Raw genomic sequence first — 23,366 nt, 5'->3', positions numbered from 1 at the left:
CACTGGAGATTCCCATCAGCACCAAACACGGGCCCTTTTCCAGCAGCATTTTTTGCCTGGCTATTCCCTCAACCAGCACTGAGGTTTTGTGCCCAGCCACCAAAATAGACAGCGGCAAAAAAAGCGAATTTTCGGGGCGCTGCCGTGTTTGGGTCACAGGTGCTCTGTGAGTGTCGCTCTGTGGGCTCTGCTGGAGCAGGGCAGGTGTGATCAGGAGGCTGCAGGGGTGGCATTGCTGCTGCAGGGGTGGCATTGCTGCTGCAGGGGTGTCATTGCTGCTGTCGCAGGCGTTTGTCCGTCCCCCCTCCGAGGCGGCACGGCGCTTGGAGCTGTCGCTCATGCTGGTGGCTCTGCAGTGTCACTTTGTCCCCTCCCTCCTGCCCTAATGGCCTCGCTCCCCTCCAGTTCCACGACAAGATCGAGCCCATGCTGGAGAGCCTGGAGAGCCTCTCGTCCCGCCTGCGGCTGCCGCCCCTGATCCCCGCCGAGGTCGACAAGATCCGCGAGTGCATCAGCGAGAACAAGAACTCCACCGTGGAGCTGGAGAAGCTGCAGCCCTCCTTTGAGGCCCTCAAACGCCGTGGGGAAGAGCTCATCGCCCGCTCCCAGGGAGCAGACAAGGACCTGGCAGCCAAAGGTAGCTCTGGGTGGATTTACACATCCAGTTTCTCCCCAAAGCGTGGCTCCATCGCTGCTGGCGAGGCTTTGATGTCCCAGAAGTGTGTTTGGGGGGTTCTCCTGGCTTTAGGAGGAAGGATGAGTCTTCTGGATGGATTTGGGAGGTTCTCCTAGACTTAGGACCAAGGTTGAGTCCTTTGTATGGATTTGGGAGGTTCTCCTGGCTTTAGGACCAAGGATGAGCCGGATGGATGGATGGATGGATGGATGGATGGATGGATGGATGGATGGATGGATGGATCTGCTTCGATCTGGAGCAGACAGGCTGGCATCAATCAGAAGAGAAAAGTAGCATTTGTGGCTTCTCAGCCCAGCTGGCCTCTTGTTGGTGGCCCCTGGGACAGGATTTGTTGATGTCCCTTCGGCATCTAATGGAGGGGAGGGACATCCCCCAGCACAAAAAGCCCCATCAGCACGATTGGCACTAATTGGCACCTTCCTTGGCAGATCAACAGGCAGCTCATGCACTGAGTGAGCAGGCACTTCATGCTAGAGGTGGCCAGAACAGAGGTTTGTTGGAGGGAGAGTGTGTGGGCAAATTTGCCCCGAGCTTGCACATAAATAAAGGCTTTTCTGCAAGCTGGAGTTTCTCACGTCCCTCTGAGTTAATGCTCTGATAGCCCTGGCCATCTTTATTCCCTTCTGGATATCCTGTTGGCTGTTTCTGAGTATTTTGAAAATGCTCTTGCATTGCCAAAAGGTTTCCTTCTTCACTGAATACTTCAATTTCCTTCCCCAGTCATCCAGGACAAGCTGGATCAGATGGTTTTCTTCTGGGAAGACATCAAGGCTCGGACCGAGGAGCGCGAGATGAAGTTCCTCGATGTCCTGGAGCTTGCAGAGAAGTTCTGGTACGACATGGCAGCGCTCCTGACGACCATCAGGGACACCCAGGACATTGTCCACGACCTGGAGAGCCCAGGCATTGACCCCTCCATCATCAAGCAGCAGGTGGAAGCAGCAGAGGTGAGGCCCCATGGGGCTGCTCCTCGCTCTGGAGCTTGTCTGCTAAATTGGGAAGATCTTAGATCGTGGCTGTGGCCAGAGGTGAATCAGTTTTGTAGGCAGTCAGTCAGATTATGAGGAGTCATTTCCATTGCAGTTTGGAGCTGCGAGGAAAAAGCCAGAAGTGGATTTCACATATCCTTCACCTTAAATCACATTATCTGCTGCTGTTTTGGGAAGCACACGGAGCTCTGTGTGCCCAGAGCTCTGTGCCCACTTGCTTGGAGTGATGTGGAGGCTTGCAGGGCTCTGCTCCCAGCCCAAGCCAGAGGCTGGCTGGCTTGGGCAGAGTATATTTAGATTTTGGTCAGAGCAGAGATAAGTGCTTGGATTTGTCTGTTGCTGGTTGCTTCAAGTGGCAAAATCCACTTCAGGTGGGTTTGAGTTGACTCAGGCCTTGAGCAGCAGGGCTGTTTCTTTATACTTTGCTAAGTTTAGCCTTGCTGCTCCCTTTTCATAACCATTCAAACTCTGGTTTGTGCCTTTTGAACCTCAAAACCCTCACTCCTGTATTGACAAAACGCTTCTGCAAACACCCATCTCCTGTAAACATCTCCAGCCAGAACGGCTGAGGCTCACAGCTAAATACAGATGTTGTTATTTTAGTCCCAGAGGTGGGAGCAGAGCAGGGTGGTGGTGGTGGTGACAAAAGTGGCCACCTGCTCTCTGTTGTGGAAGGGCTGACAGCTGCTCTGTGAGCCAGCAAGAGTTAGCTGAAGGAGAAGCTGATAAGGTTCACATTTACCCCTGAAAGGAATTCTACCAAGGTTGTTGACATGGAAACTGAGAAGAAAAAGATAAATGAAAACCTGCAGTTGGGTGTTAGCTGAAAACAGTGGTGGAGACTGCTTTGTACCAGTGAACCCTGTGTTGATCTGTTGTGACCAATGAGTAAAGCACATACTTTGTGGGAAGCTATAAAAGACAGCATGCTGTTACAATCAAGGTTTGGGAATCTTGAAACAAAGAGAGGCAAGAGAAGCCTCCTGAAATTGCATAAATTTCAGAATTTATTATTTCCAGAATTGTTCTGTGTGACCATCTCAACACTCTGTGTCACCTGCTCTCGGGGTTTGGATTGGGCTCCTGGCCAAGGTGCAGGGCACTGGAGCAGCAAGGACCCTCCTGCTCATGGAGCAGTCTTGGAAGAGGGTTTGATCACAAAGGTTTTCCTTGTGTGGCTGTGCCTCTGCAGACTATCAAGGAGGAGACAGACGGGCTGCACGAGGAGCTGGAGTTCATCCGCCTCCTGGGGACTGATCTCATCTTTGCCTGCGGTGAGACTGAGAAGCCAGAAGTGAAGAAGAGCATTGACGAGGTAGGGAGAGCTTTCCACTCCAGGTAAAACCAGGTTGGGAGCAAGTGGGAGCTCTGGTTGTGGAGCCTGACGAGTTCTGTGTTGCTCAGATGAACAATGCATGGGAAAACCTGAACAGGACCTGGAAGGAGAGGCTGGAGAAGCTGGAGGAAGCCATGCAGTCAGCTGTGCAGTACCAGGACACACTCCAGGTGAGGGGCAGGGCTGCTGGTGTGGAGTGGGTGGGCCTTGGGAGCAGCACTGTGAGCCCTCTCCATGGAGCTGTGCTGGGATTTGCATTTCTTAAAGCAGGAAACATCTCCTGGGTGAGGGCTCTGAGGGAGCCTGAGCTCAACCAGCAGCTCTGAGGAGGAGCAGATATTTGATTGTATTGGTTTTCCCAAAGCTTGATTCAGGATGAGGGAAAGAGCTGAACAGGGCTCCCCTGACAGAGGAGTTTGATGGCTGTGGGGTGGTGGAGGGACCATCTTCACCCCCTGACCAACTGCAGAGGGCACATTGCTGTTCCCTCACCTTGTCCTTGCTCCTTCCAGGCCATGTTTGACTGACTGGACAATGCTGTGATCAAACTGTGCAACATCAAACTGTGCTTGATGCCTGCTCAGAGCAGCAGGATGAGGGGAGGCAGGAGAGGGAGCTGGACAGAGCTGCCCTGACAGAGCAGTTTCATGTCCATGGGGTGGTGGAGGGACCACCTTCATCCCCTGACCACCTTCATCCCCGACCATCTTCGTCCCCTGACCACTTTGCCATTCCCTCACATTGTCCTTGCTCCTTCCAGGCCATGTTTGACTGGCTGGACAACGCTGTGATCAAACTGTGCAACATGTCCCCCGTGGGCACGGACCTGAGCACGGTCAAGGAGCAGATGAACGAGATGAAGGTACCTGGCAGTGGAGGGAGAGGTTCCTGTGGCGCTGCTTTGCCTCACAGAGCTCCAGTGATTCACTCTGCCTCTGGTTTTTGTCCTGCTTGTCTTGGCAGGAGTTTAAAATGGAGGTTTACCAGCAGCAGATTGAGATGGAAAAGCTTAATCACCAAGGTGAACTGATGCTAAAAAAGGCTACGGATGAGACAGACAGAGACATCATCAAGGAGCCACTGACAGAGCTCAAACATCTCTGGGAGAACTTGGGCGAGAAAATTGCTCACAGACAGGTAGAGTGAGCACCTGGGGCTGTCACAGGATGAAACTGGCTCTGGTGCTCCCCAACCAACCCTTTAAAACTCCCCTTTTCCATCCCTGTCCTTGCCCAGCACAAGCTGGAAGCCGCCCTGCTGGCCCTGGGCCAGTTCCAGCACGCCCTGGCAGAGCTGATGGCCTGGCTCACCCACACTGAGGAGCTGCTGGATGCCCAGAAACCCATCAATGGGGACCCTAAAGTCATCGAGGTGGAACTTGCAAAGCACCACGTGAGTGTTTCCCCACCCCAGATACATTTTTAGCCCATTCCCATGGCAGCACTCAATTTCTCATGAAGGATTTGAGTTGTTTTGCTCCCTGAGAGCAAGCAGGGTGTTTAGGAGAGGTTTTCCAACTTTTGCCCGCCGTGTGCAGGTGCTGAAGAATGATGTCCTGGCCCACCAAGCAACCGTGGAGACAGTGAACAAAGCAGGGAATGAGCTGCTGGAGTCGAGTGCAGGGGACGATGCCAGCAGCCTGCGGAACCGCCTGGAGAAGCTGAATTCCTGCTGGGAATCAGTGCTGCAGAAAACAGAGGAGAGGGAGCAGCAGCTGCAGTCCACCCTCCAGCAGGTCAGCAGGAGGCAGTGGGAATCACCCCTGTGCTGTGGGTGCCACTTTTCATTTGTTTTAGGGGGAAAGGGTTGGGGCGACACTGGGATTTTCTAATGGAAGTTTTTCTGTACCTGCTGTGGTTCAGTGCCTGCCCTGAAGTGCACTGGGGACCAAGCACACCTGTGGGTTGTGGGCACACCAGTCTCACCCTCCTGAGCACGCTGGCACGTCCAGCTCTGCCTCTTTATCTGCCTTCAAAGCAAAGCCAGCTTTGCTTTACCCCTGGCACTGGATCAATGGTGGCTGATGTCATCTGATCCGGGGCCGATTCTCCGTTCCCCAACAGGCTCAGGGTTTCCATGGTGAGATTGAAGACTTCCTCCTGTGGCTAACAAGGATGGAGAGCCAATTGTCGGCCTCAAAACCCACGGGAGGTCTGCCAGAAACTGCCCGGGAACAGCTCAATGCCCACATGGTAATTTCTCAGGAGAGATCTCTTTTTTGTTATTTTTTTCTTTAAAATCCTTTTAATTCAGCAAGTTCCTGTCAAATATCACCATCAAAACTTCTCCTTTCTGTGTGTGAGGGGAGAACAGGCTGCTCTGGTCTCCTCTTAGAGATCATTTTGCATTTGATGCCTGGAACAGCCATCAGGATGCTTTAACCACCTTCCCTCAGCTCAAAGTGTCGCTCTGCTGTCACTCCCCAGCCTCCTGTTCCCATCACCTGCAGCCTTGCAGCACGGCATGTTCCCTCCCTGGGCTTTTCCCTGCCTAACCCTTGGCTGGTGGCTCTTTGCAGGAGCTCTACAGCCAGCTCAAAGCCAAGGAGGATGTCTACAGCCAGCTGCTGGCCAAGGGGAGGCTGATGCTGCTCAACCGCGATGATTCTGGCTCCAGCTCCAAGACAGAGCAGAGCGTGGCCCTGCTGGAGCAGAAATGGAGTCTGGTCAGCACCAAGATGGAGGAGAGAAAGGTAAAATTGAGGGGAAAATGCATCCAGCCTTGCCCCATGGTCTGACTGTGATGGTGTTCACAGGGGTCTGAGGATGAGGGAAGAGATGAGGGTCTGACTCCGTGTTTCAGAGGGCTTGATTTATTATTTTATGATATATATTATATTATAACTATACTAAAAGAATAGAAGATAGCCTTCTGATGGAATCCTATCTAAGAATAGAATAGGAAAGAATGATAGCAAAGGCTCTGTCTCTCTCTGTCTGAGCCAGCTGACTGTGATTGGCCATTAATTAGAAACAACCCCATGAGACCAATCCCAGATTTACCTGTTGCATTCCACAGCATCAGATAATCATTGTTTACATTTTGTTCCTGAGTCCTCTCAGCTTCTCAGGAGGAACAATCCTAAGGAAAGGATTTTTCGTAAAAGATGTCTGTGATGGTCTGGCAGCAGCTGCTCCCTGTTTTCTCACACAAAGTTGGGATTTGGGGTTTTTTATCTGTTTTCCTTGGTTGTAAAGGTTGATTCTGTTTCTCAGGTGGTGCTGAGTGTCAGGCTGTTGGCATGTTTTTTTTTTTTTGTTTTTTTTTTGTAGAATTGGTTAAATCACACAGAAAATGAGGGTGAACTGGCGTTTTGGGTTAATTCAGGGAGGTGGGAAGAAGCCTCCTGCAGCTCTCAAAGGCAGCCTTTGTTGGTCCAGCCAAACCCTCCTCCGAGCTGACTCCATCCTCAGCTTTTGGCCGGGGATGAGATAAAACAAGGGCCCAGAATAAATCTGCAGCTGCTGCCATCAGAACCCCATCCCCATGCAGCCAGCCCTGTCCCCACAGAGATCCCTTCCCCAGGAAGCCAGGGGTGACGCAGCTGCTCGTGTGCTGAGGAAGGGCTCCTCTTTCAGGCACCACTCTTGTTTGCAGAGAAAGCCTTGCCTTTCAGTGCAGCCCCCTCCCCTTGGCACAGCACTGGTGTTTCTGGGCTGGGGGGCTGACGAGGTTCCTGCTGCAGGGACACAAAGGCTGCCTCTGTGTGCAGATCACAGCTCTCACCCCGTCCGTGTTGTGTTTTTTCCTCTCCCTTTCTCTCCCTTCCCCGCTGCCACAGGCGAAGCTGGAGGAGGCGTTGGCCCTGGCCACGGACTTCCAGAACTCCCTGCAGGATTTCATCAACTGGCTGACCCTGGCTGAGCAGAGCCTGAACATTGCACCGCCGCCCAGCCTCATCCTGGCCGCGGTGCTGGCCCAGATCGACGAGCACAAGGTACCCCAAAGGCTCCATCCCTGGGGTAGAGGGAGCCAGGGTGGCTCCTCGCCTCTCCCGTGGCTCCTGGGGGTCACACCCATCCCCTCTGACACGTGGGACACCCTTTGCTCTTGGCAGGTGTTCGCCAACGAGGTGAACGCGCACCGCGACCGCATCATCGAGCTGGACCAGACTGGCAACCAGCTGAAGTTCCTCAGCCAGAAGCAGGACGTGGTGCTGATCAAGAACCTGCTGGTCAGCGTCCAGTCCCGCTGGGAGAAGGTGGTGCAGCGCTCAGTGGAGAGGGGACGGGCTCTTGATGATGCCAGGAAGAGAGCCAAGCAGGTGAGGGGCGTGGGAAAGGTGTGGCAGACCCCAAGGAAGGGCCAGCAGGACCACAAAGGAACTGGGAACACCACCAGTGTGAAGTTTCAGGCTTGCTTGTGTTGTCTTGCAGTTCCACGAAGCCTGGAAGAAGCTGATTGATTGGCTGGAGGATGCAGAGAATCACCTGGACTCAGAGCTGGAGATCTCCAATGATCCTGACAAAATCAAGCTGCAGCTCTCCAAACACAAGGTGAGGCTCTGCCAAAGCCAGGCTGGTGCTGGATGGGGTGGAATGCTTTTCTCCTGTCCATGCCTCCCATTGCCATGGAAGTCTGGGAATCCTCACAGCATTTCTAGGCTTTCTGAAGCAATTTTGTTTTCTCTCCATTTCCCAGGAGTTCCAGAAGACCCTGGGTGGGAAGCAGCCTGTGTATGACACCACCATCAGGACAGGCAGAGCCCTCAAAGAAAAAGCCTTGCTTCCAGATGACACTCAAAAACTGGACAATTTGCTGGGAGAAGTCAGGGATAAATGGGACACAGTGTGTGGAAAATCCGTGGAAAGGTGAGCCCAGCTCCAAGCTGCACCAGCAGTGCCATAGGCAGGGTGTGGAGTCACTGGGGTGTGAGAAAAGGAGGTGAGTTTGCTCATGGATGTTCACTGGGGTGTTTGTTTTCCAGGCAGCACAAGCTGGAGGAGGCCCTTCTGTTCTCTGGGCAGTTCATGGATGCTCTGCAGGCTCTGGTGGATTGGCTCTACAAGGTGGAGCCCCAGTTAGCTGAGGACCAGCCTGTCCACGGGGACCTGGATCTGGTCATGAACCTGATGGATGCTCACAAGGTGAGAGCAGCTTTCCCTGGCTCTTCTCCCGAGTTCTGAGTGGGGCAAAAAGATGCTCCAGAAAATGCCCAAAATGAAACAAACTTGGATGTTGGAAGTGGATGACTCCTGAGAGCTCTGGCTTTAATTTAGGCAGTGATTATAGAAATGTCTGCAACAAAAACTGAAAATGGATGCTCACGTGGTGAGAGCACCTTTCCCCGGCTCTTCTCCGAGTCCTGAGTGGGGACAAAAAGATGCCCCAAAAAATGCCCAAAATGGATGTTGGAAATGGATGACTCCTGAGAGCTCTGGCTTTAATTTAGGCAGTGATTATAGAAATGTCTTCAACAAAAAACTGAAAAATAATGAGAATTGATTCATCCTCACCAAAAGCCAGAGAGCAGACACAGAGTTGGTGCTTTGCTGCTTGTCCTGGAGCAAATAAAGAGGGGGAAAAACCAGAAAAAAAAATGGGGAGAACTTCCACATTACTGAAAAGGTGATAACAGTGGAGCTTCCTGGCCTTGCTCAGCTTCTGCTGTGTCCCTGCAGGTGTTCCAGAAGGAGCTGGGGAAGCGCACGGGGACGGTGCAGGTGCTGAAGCGCTCGGGCCGCGAGCTCATCGACAGCAGCCGGGACGACACCACCTGGGTGAAGGTGCAGCTGCAGGAGCTCAGCAACCGCTGGGACACGGTGTGCAAGCTGTCTGTGTCCAAACAGACCCGCCTGGAGCAGGCCCTCAAGCAGGTGAGGAGAAAATCCGTGGCTGGAAACTCTTGGGATGCTTCGCTGGGCTCCAGGGGAAGCGGTTTTTCCTCCTCCAGGTAGGACACAGTGGTGCCTGTGAAGCAGTGGAGTGGTATCAGGCTGTTTCTGGTTGTTTTTCCCAAAAAAATGAGCAGATAAAGGCTGGTTTGCAAAAGGGAGGATGGAAAGATCTCGCTGATGTGCACAGCAGTGATCAGACAGGCCAGGCCAGTGTTTGCCGGTGTCCAGAGAGACTCGATTGGAGCTAAAAAAAAAAGAATAAAAAAAAAACAACCAAAAAGGTCAAAGGCTCTTAAGCAGCTTTTACTTCAAGTAGGCAATTTACAGAATAAACTACCCAGGTGCCAAATTGCTCAGGATACAGCACTTTTTAAAAGTGCTGTTTTTAAAAACATTTCCTTCTTCAGAGCAGCTGATGCTGAGGGGAGGGAGGCGCCAGAGTACCCGGCAGCCCCAAAAGGGGCTTTTTCCCCTTTTTGAGTATTTTTAAAGCCCTTTTCAGCCCTCCAGCTGCCAGGGGGCTGAGCAAAGCCTGTGCTGTTGTTGCTGCAGGCTGAGGAGTTCAGGACAGCCGTGCACATGCTGCTGGAGTGGCTCTCGGAGGCAGAGCAGTCCCTGCGCTTTCGGGGAGCACTGCCCGACGACGCCGAGGCCCTGCAAGCCCTCATTGATGCCCACAAGGTAATGGGGAGCTCCAAAACACCACCCAGGGCAAGCTTAGAGGGGGGGGTATATCAGTGAATAATTCCTTTGTGGCTTGCAGGAGTTCATGAAGAAAGTGGAGGAGAAGAGGGTGGACGTGAACGCGGCGGTGGGGATGGGCGAGGTCATCCTGGGCGCCTGCCACCCCGACTGCATCACCACCATCAAGCACTGGATCACCATCATCCGGGCCAGGTTTGAGGAGGTGAGTCCTGCAGGGGTAGTTCCAGGCTGATGGTGGTCCCAGGGAGTGGTGGGTCCTGCTCCAGGTGTCCCACACCGAGTGGTCACCCCGTGTTTCCAACAGGTTCTCACATGGGCAAAGCAGCACCAGCAGAGGCTGGAGTCAGCACTTTCCGAGCTGGTGGCCAATGCAGAGCTTCTGGAGGAGCTCCTGGCTTGGATCCAATGGGCTGAGACCACCCTGATCCAGCGGGACCAGGACCCCATCCCCCAGAATATTGATCAGGTCAAGGCGCTCATCTCCGAGCACCAGGTGAGCCCTGAGCTGAGCTTGGGACAGGGGCAAGAGTGAGAGGCTTCTCCTGGCTCCCTGGGTGGAGGAGGCACTGCCTTCTCCTGGAATTGCCTATTAAATCAGCATGGGACCCAGCTGGAGCAAAACCAGCCCAGGGATGATCTCCAGCCCTGGCAAACCCAAGCAGCAGCTCAGCCACAATCCCCAGTCACTGGTGCATTGTGCTCACCTCCCTCTACAGGCCTGGCATGTCCCAGTGAGGGCTGGAAAGCAAAAAAGGCTGAAATTACAAAGGGTTTTTTTTTCATCCTTTCTGTGTTTTGACAGTCCTTTATGGAGGAGATGACACGGAAACAGCCAGACGTGGACCGGGTGACAAAAACCTACAAAAGAAAAGCGACTGAGCCTCCCCACGGGCCCTTCATCGACAAATCCCGCAGCAACAGTGAGTCTGCTCTGGGTGCTAGGATGGCAGGAAATGAAATTCCTAGGAAGATAATTAGCTCTGATTATCAATTAACGAGGCATCCTGCGCTAACAGCCACCAGGAAGGCGCTGAGCCTCGTCAGGAGGGGAGAATCCAGGTGACATTTCCCAAATCTGGGTGTGCTGTTCCTGGGGGTGCTCCAGCGCTGCTCCCCTCTCTGGGATGAAGTTTTGGGGTCTTTTATTGTGGCTTCTTGAAGCCAGAGTCCAGTGTGAGTTCCTGAGTGCTGGGGGTGTGGGTGTAGAGCTGTCTGTCACCCTGTCCTCCTACCTGGGGACAGCAGCCAGCAAGGCTGTGGGAGGTTTTCCCCCTCCAAAAAAACCAAAACACATTTCACTGCTGCTCTTCAGCCTCCGAGAACAGCACCTCAAACAACTCCTCTCCCGTTTTTTGCCAGGAAAATGCCTGGGGCAGGCTGCTCCCCCCAGCATGCCCATCATCTCCCAGTCAGAAACGAAGAATCCCAGGATAAACCAGCTCTCAGCACGCTGGCAGCAGGTCTGGCTGCTGGCCCTGGAGAGGCAGAGGAAGCTCAACGATGCCCTGGACAGGCTGGAGGAGGTAACAGCCCCTGGCTGCTCCGGGCAGGGTGGGAGCTGGGATTTCATCCCCAGAGAGGTGCAGGAAGCATTTTAAATCTGTGCTGCCCCAGCTCCTACAGGCAGTTCTGCTGCCTTTTCAGAAATCAAATATTCCTAAAATATTAAGGCTAAAAAACCCTTTGGTGATTAAGTAATTAACTGCACATTAACCAGCTTTATGCCCCTGTATTTGGTATCTGTAGAGTTAATGACAGCCAGGCCCTGCTTTCCTCCTAATAATTAGCTTAACAATTACTGTCTCTACTTTATCCAACCATCTAATGCCATTTTTGTTTTTATTTATGCTTAACAAAGCAGCTATGCCCAGAAGTGAGTGTTTTTTTTTGTTTTCTGTTGCTTTTGCTGTAGGTCAGTTCAGTTCCTTCGTATCCATGTTTTTTCTTTGTTGCTTTTCACCCCAAGAATGTTCAGAGAGAGGGGAAAAAAAAACCAAAAAAACTCTAAAATTGTTGTGTTACCTTGGTGTGAGCTGCTTGAGCTGGTGGGATCATGGGTCATGGGTGTCCTTTTTGGGGTGGGGAGATAAGAGTGTTTAAATTGGAGGGTGTTAGGCTGGGACTTGAGCAAGAAATCCCTTCTTGGCTGCTCAGAGGGAAAGGGAGAGGGGAGATCTGTGCCCAGATTGATGCTGCCAGTGGGAATTTCTCCCTGGCAAGTGCCTGGGGTGAGGAAGAGGTGTATGTGTGTGTCTGTGTGTGCCTGTAGCTGACCCTCCCTGCCTGTGCGTCCCCACAGCAGCGTGGGCAGCGCTGCATCCCCAGCCCCTGGGATGCACAAAATCCACCTGCTGGCTGTTGGCTCCGCTGTGTGTCCTGTGCTGGGAATTCACTTTGGGCAAAGCCCTCGCTGGGAATTGTCTGGAAAAATCCAGACAAACCTTCCCAGGAGGGCGGGCAGGGAGCGGTGGCACTGTGAGCTCACCAAAGAGCGTTTTGGGGTGGGTCTGTGAGCGCTGCTCCTTTGGGATTTCCACCACTGACTCTCCCCTGGGTTTTCCTTCCAGCTGAAGGAGTTTGCAAACTTCGACTTTGACATGTGGAGGAAGAAGTACATGCGCTGGATGAACCACAAGAAGTCGCGGGTGATGGATTTCTTCCGGCGCATCGACAAGGACCAGGACGGGAAAATCACGCGGCAGGAGTTCATCGACGGCATCCTGGCTTCCAGTGAGTCCCTGGGAACCAGCCCTGCAGCTCCTGCATGCCTCTCTCTGATTGAGGAGCCTCATCCTGTCCCTGTTCCCTTCCAGAATTCCCCACCACCAAGCTGGAGATGACGGCGGTGGCCGATATCTTTGACCGCGATGGTGACGGCTACATCGACTACTACGAGTTTGTGGCTGCCCTCCATCCCAACAAGGACGCCTACAGACCCACCACAGATGCTGACAAGATCGAGGATGAGGTGAGGCAGCAAAAAAAGGGGGTGCTCAGAAGGGTTTGGGGCGGTTCAGGCTGCGGGGAAGAGAAAAATTCGATTAAAAGAAGATTTTGGTGGTGCTGAGCTGAATTAATTGGTTGGAACTGAGCGTGTTGTAGAAGGAAAGGCTGCTTGGGGTTGTTTTATCAGAGCAGTGATTTGCACTGGGGGAGACTCCCAAAATGCTGGTTTCTCATCTCTCGTGTTGCTGGTGGCAGGTCACCAGGCAAGTGGCCCAGTGCAAGTGTGCCAAGAGATTCCAAGTGGAGCAGATCGGCGAGAACAAATACCGGGTAAGGCAGAGAGGGGGATGCAAACCCCCCCAAATCCTCCTCCCCCTTCCCACCGAGGGAGGGGGCATCAGCCAGGGGTGCCCAGCTTGGCACAGGGTGGGAACCCGGGGTGAGGCAGAGACCTCGTCCCCTGGCACTGGTGGAGCGGCTGGGATGTGTTTTCCCAGCTCCATCCTTGGCCCCAGGGCGTTCCCTGAGCTGGGAGAACATAAAAGTGTCCCTGTTCTGGGGCAGGCAGCCCAGGGGCCCCGTGAAACGCTGCATTCACTGGGCTGGAGCCGCCCTTGGAGTTTCCCTCCTGGATGAGTGTACCTTGTGCCTGTGTTTTTCTTAGCTCGCTCCCCAAGAAGGGAGAAGGATTTCCTGACAGAATCTCTTTGTAACCAGCTGCTGGTTGTGTTTCAAACCCTTCACCCAGGTGAAGTGGCAGCACAATTCCCACTTCCCTGCCCCAGATGGGTTTGGGGTTGATGTTCCAGCTGGGAGGAGCTGATCCCCCTCCAGCAGCACCGGCCCCAAGCTCCCAGAGCTTCTCCTTCCCCCCAAATAGCCCAAATTTCCCCCAAATTTCTAACTCCTGCAGTTAACAGATTTCATGATTGTTGCACTGTTAATCCCATAAATGTTTTTCTTGTTTTTCTTTCCCCTCCTCTTCCTCTGGACTTTCCTCCCCTGTCCCCCTTCCCTCTCCCTCCATAGTTCTTCCTCGGCAATCAGGTACAGTTTACCTCGTGGTGCTGTCTCTCACCTCTGGAATTATTTTTAACCCTCTGTGTGTGTTGTGGTGCTGCTCTCTGTCCCGTGGTGCTGTGGGAGGATGTGATCTGGGAGCTCTGCTCAGCAGAGCCTGGTACAGAGGAGTGCCACCCCCCAAAAAAAAAAAAAAAAAAAAAAAAAAAAATTGGGCAGAAAAAAAGAGAAAAAAATTGATGGAAAAAGCAGGATTTGGTAAAAGTGCAGAGATTTTTCTCTCTGGATTTATTTGGGATGTTCATGGTGGTGAATTATGGTCACTGGATGTGTTCTCCTGAGGGGCACAGCCTGCACCAGGCTCGGGGTGGGTTTGGGCTGCAATCACCATGGAATGAGAGCGCTGAGTAATCCTGTAGGACAACTAAACCCTCATCCTGCTACTCCCACTGAGTAACTCCTCACTGGGGCAAGGCTCCCCTCCCAGCACCTGCATGTATCCTGAGAGTGTCGTGACCTGAGGTGAGCCCAGCCTCCTTTAGAACAGGGCTGGGGCACCCTGTGTCCCTCTGATGTCCCCACTGCCCCTGCCCAGATAAAAATAAACTTCTTTTTCACATGCAGTGGCGGTGCCCACCCAAAAATGTGCCCCAAAAGATGCCCAGAATGAAACAAACTTGGATGTTGGAAGTGGATGACTCCTGAGAGCTCTGGCTTTCGTTTAGGCAGTGATTATAGAAATATCTTCAACAAAAACTGAAAAATAATGAGAATTGATTCATTCCTGGGGTTGGCTCTTGAAGGACACCTCATGTAGAGGTTTCCCTGCTCCCTTCCCTGCCTGTGAGCAGCTCTTTAACTGGGACAAGGACACCTTGGTAGGACCCTCAAACAGGGAGATCCACCAATGGTCCAGTCCCATATCCCTGTGGGTCAGAGATTCATCTGCTGCCCTGACCCATCCCAGACACTCTGTTCTCATTGACTCTCTAATTTTGCATCTCCACCCACAGAAACTGTTCCTGTTTGGGTTCTTTTCCCCTTTTTTTAATAATTCTGGAGAGGGTCTTGCCTCCAAAACCTGGTTCTCCTGTCTTCTCATCCCAGCAGGTGCTCTGCAGACCTGGATGCAGAGCTGCCACATCCCAGCCAGGCTCTCCATGTCCCTCCCAGGTCTGGCAGACACCCAGGAGCCTGGGCTTGGGTGCACAAGAGATTCAGGGGGAGCTTTACAAGCTTTTACATGCTTTTTTTTTACATGCTTTTTTGATCTGGGGTGCACTTTTGTGATACCACAGGCATTTCAAACCACTAATGAACATGGCAATCACTAATCAACATTGCTGGGGACTCCTGCCTGGATTCCCATCACTCTGCACTCATCCAAACATCCTCACTGGGCAATTGCTGGGGCTTTGTGGCTGGTGGGGTCAAGTCTGAGGCTCAGGGGAGTCCCTGGGTTTCAGACTTGGTTGGTGGTGATCAGAGGTGTCTGGCTGGGCTTGTCCTGCTGAATCAGCCGGCTCCTTCCCACGTGGGCTGCACCAGGAGGGTCAGGGCATTGACAGCCTCTATTTCCTTCACAAAAAAAAAAAAAAAAGAGGAAAAAACTAGAATTCTGGCTGTGAAAACCCATCCAACCCCAAATTCTAAAATCTCCTTAAACAGCTTTAAAATTAAAGCATTTGGGTTGGTTGCATCATCTTCAAACCAGGCAGGAAAACTCCCCATCAACTGGGGATTTACCTCTCACTTATTCCAGAAGAACCTGTCTGGAGAAGCCTTTAAAGTGTGGAATAGGTGGCTGAGAGCCTCTGGTGCAGCCTGGGGAGGGAAGGAGCCGTGTTCCCATGGTTGTTCCCCTTTCCCTGACCCTTTCCTTGCCCCACAGTTCGGAGACTCCCAGCAGCTGCGGCTGGTCCGGATCCTGAGGAGCACGGTCATGGTCCGTGTGGGAGGAGGATGGATGGCCCTGGACGAGTTTCTAGTGAAGAATGACCCGTGCAGAGGTAAGGCTTGGTGCAATCTGAGTCTGCCCACCCACGGAGGGGAGTTTGGATGCCGTGGCTGGGTCATTGTCCAGATGGGCAGGAGCTGGAGAAAACAGATCCAAAGCAAACCAAGAAATTGGAATCACCAGATTTGGTGATGCTGCAGCTAACCTGGCAGTGTTTATCCAGGGAAAGAGGGAAGGGTTGTGTTGTCCTTGGTTTTGAGGCCTCAGCAAGTGGAGCTGGGGTCACCTCCTCCCCAAAACCTTGAGGTGTGGCAGTGATCAGAACCCCTGGGCTGGACCAGAGCCGTGCCCAGGGGGCAGAGCGTGATTAGCCAGGGGCTGGCCAGGACTGGAGCGTGTTTTGGAGAGTGCTCCACGTTTCTCTGGGGTGCTAATTGCTTCGGCTGTGTCTTGTTCAAGCTGCTGCATTCCGCGCCCCGGCTGCCCGACGGCTGTTGCTGAAAGCAGCATGATTGATTTGCAGTGAGCCAAGCTCCCCCTCGGGCTTTTCCTGCTCCTCCTCCGCCCTTCACGCTTTGCAGCAGATGTTTTGCAGCGCTGGCATCGAGGTTGTTGCTATCCCTTGCTTATCTCAGCGTGGTGCTTCCCTCCTGATGTTGCTTTCTTGGCTTTCTGGCCCCGGAATTCCTCCGTAAGGCTCGGTGCATGCCCTCGCTCTCTGTTTGAACACCCCCGAGCATGAAGCACCCAGACCTGCTTCCAACACGTCAGCTGAAGCCCACAGACCTTCTCCCTGCTTGGTTGCCCCTTGCTTGTCAAAAGGGGACCCTCCAGCTCTTTGAGGCGTTTGGATGAAAGTTTCTTTGAAAAGTCGGTTTTCAATGGCTGGTTGGAAAAGCTGGGAAGGTGGTTTTCTCTCCTCTGCCCCCAAAAAATGAGTGGAGAGCTGTGAGAGAGCTGAATCTCTCTCAGATTCTCAAGAATCCAGTGGCTGGTTGGAAAAGTTGGGAAGGTGGTTTTTTTTCTCCTCTCTCCCCAAAAAATTCATGGAGAGCTGTTGGAGAGCAGAATCTCTCTCAGATTCTCAAGAATCTCAACCCTTCAAAGCTGCTTTTGCTATTTTTAAGCCACCTTAAAGATTACACTTTAAAGATCACACTGGACACTGTTGTGACACGGTGAGTTTAAAGGCCGTCAGGATGCTTTTCCACAAGAGAGGAACTGAGCATCCAGTGTGAATTCCTGGCCCTGGGGCAGCTTCTAATCAGCCAGTTTCTCAAAGAGCTGATCCATGGTTTTAAGGCAGAGCAGGAGAACCTCGCTGCTCTCAGAGCTGGGCTTGGGGAGATGCCCAAAGAAGCTGCTCCCAGCCCTGGAGCCTCCTGAGCCCTGATGAGGACGTTGGATCCCTCCAAAGCTGAGTTCTCCTTCCTCTCTCCCCTGCAGCACGAGGAAGGACCAACCTGGAGCTGCGGGAGAAGTTCATCCTGCCCGAGGGGGCCTCGCAGGGGATGACCCCGTTCCGCTCGCGGGGCCGCCGCTCCAAACCCTCCTCCAGAGCGGCCTCCCCGACCAGGTCCAGCTCCAGTGCCAGCCAGAGCAACCACAGCTGCGCCTCCATGCCCTCCTCTCCTGCCACCCCAGCCAGCGGAGCCAAGGTGGGGACGGGGGGGAAGATTTCCCTTCCCTTCAGGGACTCCAAAACCCAGATGAGGAGCTGCAGGAGGAAGGTTGGGGTTTGGGGGTTTGAGGAGGGGTCTAGAAGGTGCTCCTTGGTGTCCAGGTGGGATGGGGTGGGATGCTGCAGGACAGGTTTCCAGGTTTCCAGCCCTCCACAGGAGGGTCCCCAGCGCTCGCCGTGCAGCTGAAGGCTCCCGGTGCCCGAGGCAGGGCTGTGGTGTCAGGAGGAAACCATCACTCCTCATTTCTCCTTCCCCACCATGTCATTATTTCATCGCCTTTTGGGTTTTTCCCTTTATTTTAATCTACGCAATTCCCGTTTGCTTCTCGCTCCATTTTAGTACCGTTTCCCCCCCCATTTTCCAGATTACTCTCCCATTTATCTTTTTTTTTTTTTTTTTTTTTTTTTACCACTCATCCCGCCTCTCCCCCCCCCTTTCCTTGGCTTTTCCATTTCACAGACTCCACACCACTTCTCCCGATGCTATGACAAACCCTGGTTGATAAACAGTAAAGCGAGCACCCCCCTGAGGGGAATCGATTATTCCGACTTCCAGCTCCCCAGCACTGAGGTAGAGTATGGTCTGCCAGCCCCCAGGAGCTGCTGGCAGCCTGGAGTGCCCCTGGCACGGAGCCACCCCACTGCCCTGCCTGCTCCTAACGCTTTCCTCCTGGTAGAGCAGCGCTTGTAGCACCGCTAACGCTCCTCCGACTGTTGGTTTTTCATGAGTCTCCAACTCGGATTAAAATTTAAATATCGGCTTCAAAGTGAGGCACGACGCTTTCGGTTCACCCTCACCTGCTTCCAAGCAGTGTTAATCCTCTCGTGCTTTGAGAAGTGTATTCATTTTCCGAGCTTTATTGGAAAGGGGCCGCGTTTGGCTTCCCAAAAAATTGAAACCCGGCGGCCGAGTTGAGACTTGAAAATCAGCTACAGCGCATGCACCGTAAGCACAGCGCCTCAGTTTTATGGAGAGCTTGTGTTTATCACCGTGTTCAAGCACGTCTGGTGTGTCCAGCCACCACCTTGGTGCTCCCAGGAGGATGAATTTGGGCTGAGGCTTTGGTTTTCCTCAAGTTTTCAGCCTCCTCGTGGACTTTTCCTGCCCTTGCGAGTGGGTGATGAGAAGCACCGGGTAGATCCCGGTGGTTCCCTGTGTCTTGCTGCTCAGCGGTGCTTCCATGTGCAAAATGGATTAATTTGATTCACCAGGAGGTCAGGAGCACTTCCCCAATTGCCCCAAACTGATGCTTGCTGCCTATTTTAACATAGGATCAAGGATGAGAATTCAAATCTCTGATGATGACAGTGGTGCCTCAAAAATCGCGTCTTAATGGATTTTGATTCCCTCAGCTGCCCCTCTCTCCCTGCAGCTCCAGTTTCATCACATCCCAACATTTCTGAGGTTCCCAAAAATGACAAAATTGCAGGGGATGGAGGAAATGCCCTCTGGGATCTGTGTATCTCTCCAGGGATGCAGCACCCCTGAAACCCCCAGGGCTGGGGACACCACAGGCAGGCGCTTTCCTGCAGCTCCGCCCCAAACCCAGAGCTTTGGATGGTGAACTGGAACTGGAGCTGCCTTTTCCAGCTGGATCCAGGTGCCCTCGCCCTGCTGGCACCTTCCCCTTGGCTTCTTGCAGCAGCAGTGGGAGCAAAGTTGCCTGTTGTGCTGCTTCACCCCACACCAGCTGCACTTCCAACATCTTAAAGGTCGGGAAAAGGCGCCGTGAAAAGAGCTGAGCTGCTGTGGTTTGTCTCCCTGTCCATCACTTTTACAATTTGGCTGCTTCTGGGCACTGGGAGTGGTGTGGACATCAGCACCAGGGTGTCCCTGCACCTCTGCCCACAATGGGTTGTGCTGTTGAAGATCCCGAGTTGGACTTGATATTCCAAAATGCTCCTGAGCTGCTTGGATGCTAAAATCCCTATTTTTCCCATATTCCACATTCCCTTTGTGGAAGTTTCCGGCCCAGCTGATGCTGCCTCTTAACAGCTTTGCTCAGAATTTTCTTTTTCAGCCTGCAGCTCACAAGCTGCCATTCCCCTCCAAATTTTCAGCATTTGGGCCTTCCCCTTCTTTTATAAACCACTGAAACAGCAGCTTGTGCCTTCCCTGACCATTGAGATGGGGGCTCCTCAAATGCCCAGATTTTTGCTGAGGATGTGATCTGGGCTGTCACCTGGGCCTGTCAGGGTGCAGGTGGCAGCTGAGGGATGTCCTGTGTGTGCTTCCTCCCAAGGTGACCCCCTCGGCGGGCAGCAAGCTGAAGCGCCCCACGTTCCACTCCAGCAGGACCTCCCTGGCTGGGGACACCAGTAACAGCTCCTCCCCAGTCTCAACAGGTGCCAAAACCACTCGGGCAGGTGAGTGAGGGGAAAAGGTGGGGAAACTCCCCCCCGGTGCAGTGGAGAAAGTACAGAATATTTGAGGGGTGGGTGGTGAGGGAGGAGAGGCTGGCACAGCTCTGCAACTTAGGGCATCAGGAGGAACAAACTCAGGGCATTGAGAGGATCAAAACTTAAGGAATCAGGAGGAACAAAGGGCATTGGGAGGAGGAGCAAGGGGCATCAGGGGGAGCAAACCTTAGGGCACCAGGAGAAACAAAACTTAAGGCATCAGGAGGAATAAAGGGCATCAGGAGAAAAACTTAGGGCATTGAGAGGAACAACACTTAAGGCATCACAAGGAGCAAACCTTAGGGCATCAGGAGGAGCAAAACTCAGGGAGGGCATTGGGAGGAACAAAACTTAGGGCATCAGGAGGAACAAAGGGCATCAGGAGGAACAAACTTAGGGCATGAGAGGATCAAAACTTAAGGCATCAGGAGGAATAAAGGGCATAGGGAGGAGCAAACCGTAGAGCATCAAGAAGAACAAAGGGCATCAGGCGGAGCAAACCTTGGGGCATCGTTAGAAACAAGGGGCATCAGGAGGAATAAACCTTTGGGTATTGGGAGGAACTAAAGGGCATCAGGAGGAGAAAAACTTAGGGCATCAGAGGGAGGAAAAAAGGCATCAGGAGGAGCAAAGGGCATTGGGAGGAACAAAAGGTATCAGGAGGAACAAAACTTAGGGCATCAGGAGGAGCAAGCCTTAGGGAATTGGGAGGAGCAAAGGGCATTGGGAGGAACAAAACTTAAGGCATTGGAAGGAACAAAATTTAGGGCATCGGGAGGAATCAAAGGGCATCAGTAGGAACAAAGGGCATCAGGAGAAACAAACCTTAGGGCATGAGGAGGAGCAAACCTTAGGGCATCAGGAGGGACAAAACTTAAAGCATCAGGAGGAGCAAATGGCATCAGGAGAAACAAAACTTTGGGCATCAGGAGTAAAAATTTAGGGCATCAAGAGGAGCAAAGCTTAGGGAATTGAGAGGAGTGAAGGGCATCGGGAGGAACAAAACTCAGGGAGGGCATCAGGAGGAACAGAACTTAAGGCATCAGGAAGAGCAAAGGTCATTGGGAGGAACAAAACTTAGGTCATCAGGGAGAACAAACCTTTGAGAATTGGGAGGAGCGAAGGGCATTGGGAGGAACAAAACTTGGGGCATCAAGAGGAGCAAAACTTATGGCATTGGGGGGAAGGTAGGGCATCAGGAGAAAGAAAACTTAAGGCATCAGGAGGAACAAACTAAAGGGCATTAGGAGGAGCAAAACTTAAAGCATTGGGGGAACAAACCTTAGGGCATCAGGAGGAGGAAAGGCCATCGAGAGGAGGAAAACTTAAGGCCTCAGGAGGAACAAAACTTAGGGCATTGGGAGGAAGAAAAATTTAGAGCATCAGGAGAAACAAAACTTAGAGCATCATTAGCAGCAAGAGGCAGTGGGAGAAACAAAACTTAGGGCATTGGGAGAACAAAACTTAGGGCGCCAGGGGGAAGAAGACTTAAGGCATCAGGAGGAACAAAGGGCATCGAAAGGAGCAAAACGTAAGGCATCGGGAGTAACAAAACTTAGAGCATCAGGAGTAACAAAACTTAGAGCATTGGGGGAACAAAAGGCATGAGGAGGAGCAAAACTTAGGGCAATCGGAGGAACGAAACTTAGGGCATCAGGAGGAACAAAACTTGGGGCATCGGGAGGAATAAAGGGCATCGGGGGAACGCACTTTAGGGCCTTGGGAGGAGCGAAACTTAGGGCATCAGAGGGAGCAGGCCTCCCTGCTGACGGCCCTGGGGGCTCTCCCCGCAGACCCCAAGAAGGCCGCCAGCCGCCCCACGAGCCGCGCCGGGAGCCGCACGGGCAGCAGGGCCAGCAGCCGGCGGGGCAGCGACGCCTCCGACTTCGACCTGCTGGAGACGCAGTCGGCGTGCTCGGACACCTCGGAGAGCAGCGCGGCCGGCGGGCAGGGCTCCCGCCGCGGCGCCACCGCCGCCAAGCCCTCCAAAATCCCCACCATGTCCAAGAAAACGCCCGCCGCCACCCCGAAAACGCCCGGCCCCAAGAGATAATACTGTACGCGCCGCCCTCCCTGGGGAGAGGAAGGAAAAGCAGACGTGCAAACAGAAAAACACACGCAGAAAAACGACAAAAAAAAAAAAAAGCGCCCAACCCGCGTCCACTTTTTAACCCTACATTGGATGTATATTTATTCTAAATGGGAGAAACTATATTGTTAAAAGTGTAAAAGAAAAGTTGTGTTATGAAGCTGCCTTATTTGGATTATTTCTTTTTTGGTTTATGGTTTTGTTTTTTGGTTTCTTTTTTGGTTTTTTTTTTTCTCTTTTTTGTAAGTTACTATTTTCATGTGAATATTTATGTAGATATTAAAAAAAAAAAAAAAATTGCCTCTCGGTGACCCCCCTGTTTAGAGAGGGGCCTGGAAAACTGAAATGTGGGAGAGAAAGAAAAAAAAAAATCAAGAAAAAGATTAAAAAAAAAAAAGGAAGCAAAAAAAAAAAAAAGGTCAAGATGTGAAAGTGTAAAGAAAAACTAAAATATAAATAGGATTTCTGCGCGGTGCAGGGTGTGAACCTGCTTTATCTTTTAGGATTGTTTCCTAAATGCATCTTTATAAACTTAACTTGCTGTCTCAGCAAGGTAAATTATATTTAAAAGCAAAGACCTGAATCCTGCAGTGTTCAAGGAACTCTCTTTTTGTAAATCACAGATACCTCAACCAGAGAAACATGAGGTGAGGGGACTTGGGGCTTATGTTTCCATTTTTTTTAAAGCTATGTGGTTTTATCTGAAGAAAGCGGAGTTTGACTTTAATAAAATTTGCACACACTACAGCAAAGGCCGTGACAATTTTGCTGTCTTGAAAATACTGTCCTGACAACTTTGTTTTTAAAGAACAAACCGAGGGTGAAGGGTTTGGGGAAGGGTTTGAGGAGGGGCTTCACATGCAGGGTAGGATTGCAGGTCTGGATCACTGGGATGCATCCCTTAGAGGTGATGGGCCCTCCAAAATCAAGGAATCTTCTGGATTGATGGCTTAACCAGCCCGCCCCGAGGCGTTCCTTACACAATCACTGTTTTATCTGCATCTCTCTTTTGTTTTCCTATTTATTATTTAACTGGTCATTCCACTTCCAGCCAGGCTGAGATTGATGTGAACTCTGCTCCTAGGAGAAATCTGGACTTACACGCACAGTTGCTTGTCCTTGAAATGAGTCTCACCAGCACACTCGCTGCAAGTCCTGTCTCGCTTTTGTACGCTCCTTTTTCTTTGTAATAAAATCCAACTTGACCAAGTGACCAGGAGACGAGGGCTCTGCACAGCTCCTGTATTTATTAAATATTGTTCCTCTCCGGCTCTGACCGTGTTGCTGTGTGATTCTCTCAATTGGTTTCAAATTGAGGCAAAACCGAAGCTCTACCAATGAATTGTTTAAAAGAACCAGACACATTTTTGTATTAAAATTGCTTGCGGTAATAAACAATCTTGCCTCCTGCTTTATTCCCCAGTGTTAGCTTTGTAAAGAAGCTTATCCCATGTGGGGGGAAGGCAGTGGCTGTGGGATTCAGGGGGTGTTTGCACCCAGGTTTTCTTGTGGGGTGGAGCAGGGAACCGCCCAGCCCCAAAATTAAAGTGGCCCAGGTGGGTGGGTGAGGCTCAGTGGGGTGGGGAAGGGATGAAAGGGGGTGTCCAAGGGTTTGGGTGGCCTTGGGAGGATTTCTCAGGTGGGTGAGTGTCCCCAGGTGTGAGTATTTCTGGATTTGGGTGCCAGTGAAGGTGGGCACCCCTGGGTTT

The 23,366-nt window shown here is 52.2% G+C and overlaps 1 protein-coding gene across 1 annotated transcript in view; it reads left to right on the top strand.

Annotated features, from left to right (window-relative positions):
- Positions 1–23,055, top strand: part of LOC132083701 (microtubule-actin cross-linking factor 1-like) — a 146,489-nt gene extending 123,434 nt beyond the window's left edge. The window contains exons 70-99 of the mRNA XM_059488527.1: positions 406–637; positions 1,418–1,644; positions 2,879–3,001; positions 3,091–3,192; positions 3,783–3,884; positions 3,986–4,159; positions 4,259–4,414; positions 4,560–4,757; positions 5,086–5,214; positions 5,541–5,714; positions 6,804–6,959; positions 7,080–7,286; positions 7,399–7,518; positions 7,664–7,833; positions 7,950–8,109; positions 8,644–8,838; positions 9,412–9,540; positions 9,623–9,766; positions 9,869–10,057; positions 10,367–10,484; positions 10,924–11,087; positions 12,132–12,294; positions 12,378–12,532; positions 12,766–12,840; positions 13,540–13,557; positions 15,422–15,539; positions 16,934–17,145; positions 17,629–17,739; positions 19,412–19,535; positions 21,362–23,055. Coding sequence (XP_059344510.1) covers positions 406–637; positions 1,418–1,644; positions 2,879–3,001; positions 3,091–3,192; positions 3,783–3,884; positions 3,986–4,159; positions 4,259–4,414; positions 4,560–4,757; positions 5,086–5,214; positions 5,541–5,714; positions 6,804–6,959; positions 7,080–7,286; positions 7,399–7,518; positions 7,664–7,833; positions 7,950–8,109; positions 8,644–8,838; positions 9,412–9,540; positions 9,623–9,766; positions 9,869–10,057; positions 10,367–10,484; positions 10,924–11,087; positions 12,132–12,294; positions 12,378–12,532; positions 12,766–12,840; positions 13,540–13,557; positions 15,422–15,539; positions 16,934–17,145; positions 17,629–17,739; positions 19,412–19,535; positions 21,362–21,621 — 4,605 coding nt within the window. The 3' untranslated portion in view covers positions 21,622–23,055. The remainder of the gene's footprint in view (positions 1–405; positions 638–1,417; positions 1,645–2,878; positions 3,002–3,090; positions 3,193–3,782; positions 3,885–3,985; positions 4,160–4,258; positions 4,415–4,559; positions 4,758–5,085; positions 5,215–5,540; positions 5,715–6,803; positions 6,960–7,079; positions 7,287–7,398; positions 7,519–7,663; positions 7,834–7,949; positions 8,110–8,643; positions 8,839–9,411; positions 9,541–9,622; positions 9,767–9,868; positions 10,058–10,366; positions 10,485–10,923; positions 11,088–12,131; positions 12,295–12,377; positions 12,533–12,765; positions 12,841–13,539; positions 13,558–15,421; positions 15,540–16,933; positions 17,146–17,628; positions 17,740–19,411; positions 19,536–21,361) is intronic.
- The last annotated feature ends 311 nt before the right edge of the window (positions 23,056–23,366 follow it).

The sequence above is a fragment of the Ammospiza nelsoni genome, chromosome 25, assembly GCF_027579445.1.
Source record: "Ammospiza nelsoni isolate bAmmNel1 chromosome 25, bAmmNel1.pri, whole genome shotgun sequence".
NCBI lineage: Eukaryota > Metazoa > Chordata > Aves > Passeriformes > Passerellidae > Ammospiza > Ammospiza nelsoni.
Note: the sequence above shows the minus strand (reverse complement) of the source record. Positions and strands in the feature narration are given on the sequence as shown.